Source organism: Zingiber officinale, chromosome 4A, assembly GCF_018446385.1.
Source record: "Zingiber officinale cultivar Zhangliang chromosome 4A, Zo_v1.1, whole genome shotgun sequence".
Classification (NCBI taxonomy): domain Eukaryota; kingdom Viridiplantae; phylum Streptophyta; class Magnoliopsida; order Zingiberales; family Zingiberaceae; genus Zingiber; species Zingiber officinale.
In genome coordinates, this window is record NC_055992.1 from 94504160 (window position 1) to 94514635 (window position 10476).

Below are 10476 nucleotides of genomic sequence, written 5' to 3' on the forward strand. Positions count from 1 at the left end.
CATCATTACACACACCGAAAGCTACTCTGCCGTCGACTACCCACTCGTCACCCACATTCGGCCCCACGGACGAGCTGGACGAGCTTCCTTACGACACTCTATCCGGTCACTCAAGAGTAAACTTGTGGGAGTCGGGACCAGGAAGGCCTTGAGTTTGACTCGTGATTTGGTGTTAATTGGGGCGCCGTAAAATCTGCAAATAAAAAGGTTTTAACTTTTCCAGAGATATATAAAATCTGCTGCGCAGGGAAGTTAAAAAAGAGCAGAAAAAAAAACTGCGGTAAAAATCAAAAGGTAAAAATAACAGAAATTAATTCAGAAAGTTTTTTTTTTTACTTTTTTACTGAAGAATTATCGGAGTGAGTGTTTTCTGACAGTGGATCAAAAAAAACTGAGGATAAAGAACAGGACGTGCAGTGGGATGCGAAGGTTAATGGACCAGCTCATAATTGCCTGTTGGGGCTTTATGACAATAATGTCTCACGTTTCATCATTTGGTAAGAAATCCAAGAAAGGTTACTATGATTTATATATGACATGTTTGCTTTTGTTTTGAAAAAATAAATAGTTTGATTAGTAAGATTCTAATTGATGATGATTAATTCATGCCTGAGGGTTGGTGCAACAATAAATTTGTTTTTATTGTTTATTTAAGGGTTAGAGTAAGTATTAAAAGGGATATGTTTCTTAATGTAACTACTAACAAACACAAAATTAGAGTAGTATATCTTTCCAAGTAAGGAGAGGCAAAAACATGAATGGCGATATCTATGTTCATTGTTATGTGTTTTTAATTCAAGAACTTTAATATATTTTAATTTTTAGTTATTTTATTTTAAAAGTTTGTGTGCCTGGGCCCGTGACTAAAGTCATGCGGCTAATGAATTTGGTTCTGCGACCTCCACCATCATCTCCTCGTTCATACCGCCGCATCGGCCCAAGCACCGAGTCCTGAGAAGATCACACAAGGGGGAATCGTCTTTACTCCGGCGGCCATCTCACTGCCTCCCGCAAATGGAACCACCGTCTCAAGTTCCCCCCCTCGCCGAGATGACCGCAGCGGAGCCCGCACGGGTAAAAGATTGCGATCGCCGGTGCCGCCAAGGCCCCCCCCCCCCAGAAGTGGGCCAGGAGAGCAGAGATACCGAAGCTAAGCGATAACGAAAGGGAGATGAGGCAAACAAGCAGGAAGAAGCATAACAGCAAGCTTATGCTTTTTTGCTTGTATTTCCATCTTTCTCAATGAACTATAAAACAAGAAGAAGAAAAGAAAAAAAGAAACAAAAATCATTGTTCTTAAGCTGATCATAGTGTCGATTGTGAGCTCTACAGGAAATGCCCACTAGAACAGATCCTTCAAGCATGAGGATCCTTGTTTTCACTCCCTTCTTGAAAGAGACATGATCAATAAAAAGACATGATGATCACTCGTATAGTGTTTCTTGCATTTGTAGTGTAATTCAACGCGCTTGTATGTTCCATCCTCCACCATGTTCTTATTTCCTGAGAAAAGAAGGCACGTAGCATATGAACATGTACATAAACAAGTTTGATGGTGCATGAGAAACCTAGAAAGAAAGAAAATTGTACCAAATAAACACATGAAATAATACTGGTTAGTGTTGATGCATATTTACTAGCAAGAATGACCTTGAAACACAGTATACATCTGACAATTTCTTGTGATCTCATAAGTATCCCTTGGTGATATGCTCTTCCAGTTCTTCGAAGTTCCATGCATCGTCAACTGAATATTCTCCTGGAAATAAGCATAATGAACATCAAACTCAAGAAGAGTAATAATTCCATGCAGGAGTAATAATTTACTTTGGCTTGCTCAAATTCCATGTAGGAGTAATAATTTATTCCAGGACATCACAGTTAGTAATCTACATTTCAATTGTTTGCTAAGAACTCCAGGCATAATTTTAAACAATTCCTAGCAAGAAAAAAAATGGGTGAAAGCAAATTGATAAGCACTCTGTTTAGGAATCATGTGGATCTCGTTACATGTATCTAGCAGACCACTATTTTTAAATAGAACAAAATAAGAAAAGAGGGAGATAGTTATCACAATGAATACCTGTGATATAGTCTAATACAGTAGAAAAAAAATCTCATCTTAAGATGTGAATTGCAATAGCAATTGGAACCATGAAACAATCAGAAAATAGTTTCCATATAGATTTGAGAATAGCATAAATACATTGTTCACAAAATTTTGGATTTTTATTTTGTGATGAGATTTAGAACAAAGAAAGCAATGATGCTGGTTTAAATAACGGGCTAATTGAACCATATGAAGGTTGCATTTCTTTAATTGACAGTTTGTTCTTTCTCTAGTAAATACATACCATAAACCATAAAGGCAGCAGCAATCGACTAGAAAATATCTCAATTCTCACAGAAGCAAAATGGAACCATTTTTCATGAGAAGCAATACAAGCTACATGAAAAGAGGAAAAGAATTGCTAGTATTTTCTCTGATTTTAAATACCAACACCTATACAAACAGGTTCACTTATCATATATTTCTTGCAAAAATGATAGCCAAGAAATGGAAGCTTATAACCGTGTAAACATCTTCTACCTAAACAGAATACAAGAATGGCTTTTGAAATTCAGGACAAAAAAGTTAGATATCTTACCAATTGAATCCCTTCGTAGGGCAGCCAAATGAGCACAGCTATAAACATAATAAGAAATTATCATAATAAATTGAACACAAAAAACAGCAAACCATCAGTGATTTTCATACATTATGCATGCGGTCAGATTGCTGGTCCAAGTGGATAATAGACAAACTTTTTTGTTCTAATTTACAAGAAAGGAAGGTAGAAAGCCTAAAATGCCCAATTAAGTAATCTTGTTTAAAATGCAATAACCAGAAGAGCAGGTTCTATGTACCATGGAGACGAGACAATAAGAATAAGCATACACCAGACAATCTTGCTAATTTCATACATTGTGCATGCTTCAGATTGCTGGTCCATATGGATAATAGACATGAATTTATTTTGTTCTCAGTTTACAGTAAAGCCTACCATGTCCAATTAAGTAATCTTGTTTGAAATGTAATAGCCAGAACACCAGGGACTATGTACCATGGAGGAGGTAGTAAGAATAAGAACATACAGAGAAAACACATTCATGATAGGTTCCACAAAGCACAATTAGAAGTTTAACTAACTATCTATAGTCTATGAGAACAATTAGATAAGATGGAGCTTGCTCATCTATGACATCTTCAGGGGAAAATGATATACCGTATTAAAGGGAGATTTTGCATTGAAATGCATCTGACACCAAATCCTTGTAGTTCTAAGGGAGACAACTATTTGATAAAAGAAAGAGATCATACTGGACCCAGGAATTCAATATTGTGTGAGAGAGTAGACTTGAAGCAATGCAATTTCCGTCAAATAACAAAACACTGTAAACTGAAAATCCTTCAAGACCTCTGATACTGACAATTAACTCCAACAATAATAATAAGCAAAGCAACTAATTAGAAGCAAAGCTTGTGAAGCTGACATGGATCTTAAACATGCAAATCAGCAATTAATGTGAAGAAAGATTTGATTTATACAGCAACAAGAATTACATCTTTGAAGGAATCATGAATCCATGATAGACATAACCTAGAGAATGTGGATAAGCATTGAAATTTGAAGTACTAAGTTGTACAGAACAGAAGATGAATACTAACAGTGTAACACATCAACAATTGAAATAGCTTAAGTTAGAGAAGGGAAAATGGAAAGGATTTAAACATAACTTCCATAAGAAAAGACCAATAGATGCAAGGTTGCTTAATTGGTGGCCCTTGCAGAAGATAAACTAAGTTTATGGAAAAGCCCTGGCCACTTACCGCGTGTTATATAAATTCACATATTTACATTGCCCTGGACTACCATTAACATGCACCATAATTTATCGTCAGCATGAGTCACATGAACTGTGAGTAAAGTTCTAGTGTTATTTATCTGGAAAAAAAGAATACCTGCCAAGAGCTTTTCCAAGATCAGCACAAAGAGATCGGATATATGTTCCCTTAGAACAAGTTACTCTGAATACCAGATTCTGCCTGCAGGGAAGAATTGAGTGTAGGATAATCATAATGGCCCTGACAACTTATCTAACACAGATAAAAGGGAAAGTAGAAAGGATGTTTCCACACTATACTCTCTAACAGCCAGTTACTACTGAAGTATTCTACAGTATGCTATCAAAAAAATTCCTGTAATGATCCGTCCTCATTGCAATTTGTTGCATGCTGTCTGTAATCATAACAACTTAAGCTTTCAGGAAAAGTAGTCACCCAATTCGAAAATATAGATGGTAGTAAGAAATGAGCATGGTCATCAAAGGATGCAGTTTAAAATGAGAGTTAAGATGGATTCAAATTAGAAAGTAAAAGTTTTAGACTAGGAAATTTTAAATTTTATAAGTTTAATTATCTTAACCCTATTTTAAACCACATCACTCGGTGCAAAAAAATTTTTTGCCCAACCAATGTGGCAGAGCTAGAAAACTTTTTCTCTTCAAAAAAATTAACTATTTTCATGGACCTGCTGGATTAAACCTAGACCATTTAAAAAGATCAGCCTTCAACCACAATACAACCTATCATTTTAAGTTTGTAAACAAATAAGTAGCCTATGATAAAGCCTAAAAGCAATTACTTATCATGTAGTATCAGAATGGAAAATTTTTGTGTACCAGATACCCTAAACCCTAATACAGCAATTACACAAATGAAATCATTCAACAAGAATCATTCTTCAGTGGATTTTCTTAAAATATGCACTAAACTAGGTCAACCAAATTGAATAAGTTCCCAAACACTGTTTAAAATACACAATCATTGGATGCACCTGTCACCCAAGCTGCGCTCAATATCAAACTGATATATTGATATTCGTCTTGGTGATAACTCAACTGTTTCTCCTTTCCTTGCTTTCTCGTACATTCTTTCACCGCCAACCTAATTAATTACAATACTTGTCAGGAGAAAAAGAAAGAATTCCATATCGAATTAAAAACATCACCAAATTCATATTTAGTTGAATAGTTTCTGACATAAATAAGTCTTACAAGTTTACATTTAATCCAACACCATGGGTTTGACACATGTTAATGGTAAAGCTAAGAAGATGACGTAGAAATCCCAACATAAAGGTTCAGTTTGTATTCACATTAATATATACACTTTAGTCTACCAAATAAAGGCAAAATTAACCACAAGCAATTGTAATTCAAGTTAGTAACATATATCTTTTCACCATGAAACAAACCTTCAGCCAAAAACTTCTTGTCTATGTCATATAAGCTCTTCTATGCTATAGTTTCAACTTCATGCAAGTCATATATTCCAAGGTTGGTCATATGGCAAATAATACATTCTGTTGAAATGTCAAGACAGACACATTTAGGAAAAGATTGGATTTTCCACTATTTCCTGTGCAACATAACATGCTGTACCACAGAGAGTAAAGGGAAGAGAGTAATAATAATCATTCCTAATTCATATATTTGTGCTCGTCCATATTTCTTTTTTATGAAACTCTTAGATATGTAAAACTAAAGAATCAAGAGTTACAAAGCTCTTAAGGATAATAAGAAAAATAATTATCTAAAATTCTAAATTCAACCCAGGTGTTCATCACATTTTTTTCTGCCATCAGTCATTTCCAGCTCCCGTGGAGCGTCACTCATATACATGAAAGATGAGCCTTCAAGAAAATGACCTCTACCAACTGTAAGTTTCCTCACTAAATTGTCAATTGAATGTGTGAATCAATCAAATAAATTTTCCAAAATAACAAAGATCTCTAACCTTAATGGCTGAAAACATAGGAGGAACTTGCCATATCTCTCCTAAGAAAGATTTAACCGCCTTTTTTATATCATCATCCTTGATGTGTTCCCATGGTTCTCTTTGAATAACCTTGTCACAGAATTAAAATAAATTTAATCAAAATGGAAAGAAAGATAACTTCTGCAATTATGCCAGAGCCTACACAAATGTATTGTAAAAAAAGGAATAAAGCAAGTTAATTCCTCATATCTAGATTGCTAATGCGTAAAAATGTGAAAACCAAGACAAAAATACAATGACATACTGTTGGCAGATAAACAACTTCTAAAACAAGGCATCATGTTTCTTGTGATACTTAATAGTTTCATGATTTTCATGTTACATCACTAATAGTTTCATGATTTTCATGTTACATCACATTCATTTGCAAAAACTGTGATTAATATATTTAGCTTCCAGGATTTGCTATCATATATAAAACAAGCTAGGATAATGTTATAGAAGTTTCCCCTTCAAGAATCTAGGAATGTCACAAAAGCCTATTAAAATGAACAGTAGATTAAGGACTGCCCTATTAATAATTAGAGTAGACCCAAAGATGAGTATAGTTACATATATATCTAATGTTAACTTAAGATGGCAACTAATTACTTGGCCTTGTTCAAAACTAACAAAATTAATCATACCAAAAAGACATTGTTCCAAACCAAAATGAGGCCTTTAGTTTGGCAAAAAAAAAAAGGAGCATTACTTTGCAGCTAAACATTAGAAACACCACACAGAATTAAAGATCCATCAGATAAGACACAAAGATAGAATAATCACAAACAGCTAGAACAAAAACAAAAAGGATGGGGAAGGTGACCCCATTTGATGGGCAAACAAATGAGAAATAATAAGTGAAGTAAAAGGAAAGTACACAAAGAAGGCCAGAAAAAATCCTGAAACCAATTTAACTTATTTTATTACATAATATTTCATTGTTGCATGTCAAGATGAAGTAACTATAGTATAATAAAAAGGGTATACTGGTGAATCTGCATCCCAGGTTGATGTAGCTTCTCCTAGACGGAAAACACCACTATATCCTTTAACCATACCTTGGTACCTGCAGGATCCAATAAATTTATGAGGAACTTAGTAATATGGATACAAACTTATTCACAAAAAAGCAACATGGAACAAAAGAAGGCTCTTGAAACAAAACAGTGAACCATTGAACAGAATCCAGGCATTAGGTAGCATGATTTAACAATGAACAATCATTTAGGGTAACAAGTCATGCCATTGAACCTCACCCCAATGATGTGACAAGGGAAGCCTAGAGTTCAATCTCTATTTTTCTCCAGGTCGACATCAACCATCATTAAATCACTAATTTTTAACATGAAACTTGATCTTGAATGCTTATTATGACAGGACAGGAAGTGGAATTGGCATTAGAAGACTTGGGACTTGGAAATTGAAATATATTTCTCTTACACATTTGCCCTACAATGATTATCTTTTTGGAAGACAAATTGAATAACCAGTTTAGTATATCAAAAACAAAATTTAGTATCAACCCAAATTAGAATAGATAGGTACACAAGAGCACAAATGTTGGTTTTGTCAAAAGAATCTTAGGCAGTGAATGAACTGATTACAATGAAGGGGGCAGGTACCTGTCAACAATTTTTGTGGCTTTACCAATACAAACAATTAATAACCCTGTGGCCATCGGGTCAAGAGTACCAGCATGCCCAACCTGCGAACATAAAATTTCAAGATAGGCGTCCACTCAAACTACCAATAAAAGACATGTTTGTGAAAGAACAATTAAGTACCTTCTGAACTTTTACTAAGCGTCGCAACTTCCCACAAACAGTAAATGAAGTCCATCCTACCAAAATTATAGTTTAAATTTCAGCCAACTAGTAATTGGATCAAAACAAGTAGAAGTTTTCTGGATTCAGAAGAGTCATCAATTGTATCGACCACGATGGATGAGCATATATGCGACTATATGGAACCATCAAGACATATTAACCATCCGGTTGTAGCCTTTATTTTGCCACTTGAATTAGTACTAGGAGTATATATTCATTTGAAAATCCTGAATGATGTAGCCTTGATATCAAAATAATGCAAAAGAGTGTAATCAATTCAAAGAGAATCTGGGTTCAGATGACATGATAATGGCTAGTTACCTAAGAAAGTAAAAGCGTAAATGAATCGATATATTGTGCAATAAGCCAATAACTAAACAATTAAAGGGATGAATGACATGGGCACACAAAGCAAAGGAACTTGAGAAAAAGGCAGTGTGTGCGAGTAGAAGCAGGAAGAACACGCAGGGTTCTGGCAGCCAAAAAGAATAATTTTAGTTTAGAATATCTGAGGATACTGGTTTGATAATTAATTATGTGTCTATATTCAGTTCATGGGTGATTTTCTAGTTTGATAGCCTGATTGGGATGGTTCTCATTTCACTTTGCTAGGCTTGCAGCAAAGTTCAGGATGTGATACCTCCAGAAATTTAAAATGAATAATTGATAAAAATAAATAAATGAATAAAAGTTAACAGCACACGACCTGCACACAATTGCATTGAAAAGGCTAAGAGAAGAGTAATCAGCTATCAACCTAAAATCTGTGTAATCCTGAAACTACCCATAGAAAATATTTATCTGTGTTTAGTGCAAGACTCTATATTTTCTGATGTCTGTTGGGTATTTAACTCTTTCATTCAATTAGTGTCTCTATGTCATTGATATGATCACTTCTTCAATGGCTATGTTTTAGCTGTTATTCCATCAGGATACAACAACAACAACAACAAGCATAAGTCCCAACTGTTTGGGATGGGCTGATCCATGCCTGATGCGGTTTTTGACATTTTTCAATAGTCGACCTCATGCAATCCAATTAGAATAAGGTTGCATATGTTAGTAACGACTTGAACCTATTCATTACACCATTTCTGGTTTATACATTCTAATATTTTACCATCACATTCTAATGGTGAGTGAGAACATTATATATAAGGCCATTGAACATTTGAACTATTGAAATAACAACATTAGTCGAAAGAAATAAAAAGCAGCAACCAGACCTTTAGGTTTGTCCACAAGAACTACAGTCCCGGATGGGCCATCCCACCTTGGAGGAAGCTCAGTCTTCCTGTTCACGAGATACGACTCAGCCTGTTCCACCGTTATTGGGGCAGCTACAGCTCCCTGCCTGTTACCAGCCTTTGGGACTTTCCTCAAACACTTGAAGAACTCCTCGACCTTCTTCTCCGTCACACTCTTGATGGCAAGACTGTCCTTTTTCTCCACGCTTTCTTCAAAAAAGATCAAAGCCCTCTCATCCTTCTCCTCGCTACCATCCTTCCCTTTCTTCGGCTTCCGTCCTTTCTTTTTCACCACACCTTCCTCTGCCGATGCCGGCGGTACAGGCTCCATGGGGTCGACGAAAGCCTTATCCAAGGAATACTGAGGAAAGTACTTCTTTTCAAGCTGGTACACCATGCGATAGTGCTTATCCTTCTCCCAGGGATACGCAAAGGCGTCGTAGAAGTAAAGTTCCTCCTCGCGTGGGTGAAGGCGAGGGAAGTCTATTACCTCCGGCTCGAGCTCTACGTATTCGTCTCCGGCGCCGCGCCGGCGGTCCTCGTCGTCGGAGCCTCCGTACATGCGGCGTTGCCGCTTGCGGTAGTACCGCCGCTTGGAACGGTCCATGGCGGCCTCGGAGGAGGAGCCGGCGGTGTCGGAGAGTACTTCAGCTGCGTCTGACGATGCGGGGGGCGGCTGGTCGGAGCCGTCATGCGCATTTGGGAGCCGACGGCGGGAGGTAGAGCCGCGGACAGGACGGTAGCGGATGAGCTCGTAGTATAGCGGATAAGGAGTGGCAGTGGTGGAAAGGAGGCGCCGAGCGGGAGAGAAGGGGTTCCTGGCGAAGAGACGAGGGTTGAGTTTGGCGGCCGAGTAGGAGAGGAAGAGGGTAGACCACAATTTGGAGGTCGCCATTTTTGGGGAGAGGAACGCGATCACTCAAAACCAGCCACACCCTAAACTAAAGAAATCAAATACAATCACAGAGCCAAATTCTAAAACCGCGAGCTCGAACTGAATGTAAGGGAATTTTTGGATAAGATAATTGATGTAGGTGCTTGCAACCCAATCGAGCCTGTCTGTCATCTCTAAAAACATTTAATTTATATTTAAAATTTTAATATTTTTTAATTGAATCTAAATTTGTAATATTTTATTTGATTATTCAAAAATATTTTGTTAATTCAAATAACTCTATTTATATACTCAAATAAATTGCGATTGAAATAACGAATTGGAATTTAAACCATTTCAAATTATAATTTCAATTCTAATTATAATTTCAATTCTACTTGAGTTTGATTTCATTTGGATATTGATCTAAAACTATTAGGTAAAAATTAAAAGAGTACTCCTTTTAAAAAAATAAAATAAAATAAAAGAATATCTCATCGGATATTTGTCCCAAGAATATCATTACTTTCAATGTTATTATAACAACTATGAAAATACTATTAAATCAAAGTACTATTTATCAACATAGTTAAAATTATTTAAATTTCTTTAAATTAATCAAAATTGATCCTGTCGGTAAGTTGAGAAGATGGACCTACCGGTGTG

The 10476-nt window shown here is 36.1% G+C and overlaps 1 protein-coding gene across 2 annotated transcripts; it reads right to left on the bottom strand.

Annotated features, from left to right (window-relative positions):
• Positions 1-1649: 1649 nt before the first annotated feature.
• Positions 1650-9983, bottom strand: LOC121970206. Of its 2 annotated transcripts, XM_042520755.1 has the most exons (9): positions 8916-9983; positions 7648-7703; positions 7486-7568; positions 6851-6929; positions 5840-5950; positions 4878-4987; positions 4004-4087; positions 2649-2686; positions 1650-1759 (listed from the first exon to the last, which is right to left on the bottom strand). In XM_042520755.1, the coding sequence occupies exons 1-9, from the start codon at positions 9829-9831 to the stop codon at positions 1689-1691; spliced, it is 1548 nt and encodes a 515-aa protein (XP_042376689.1). In that variant the 5' UTR covers positions 9832-9983; the 3' UTR covers positions 1650-1688. The 2 variants fall into 2 exon arrangements, with proteins under 2 accessions (XP_042376689.1, XP_042376690.1); XM_042520756.1 differs by lacking the exon at positions 2649-2686 and having other exon boundaries at positions 1651-1759.
• Positions 9984-10476: the final 493 nt, after the last annotated feature.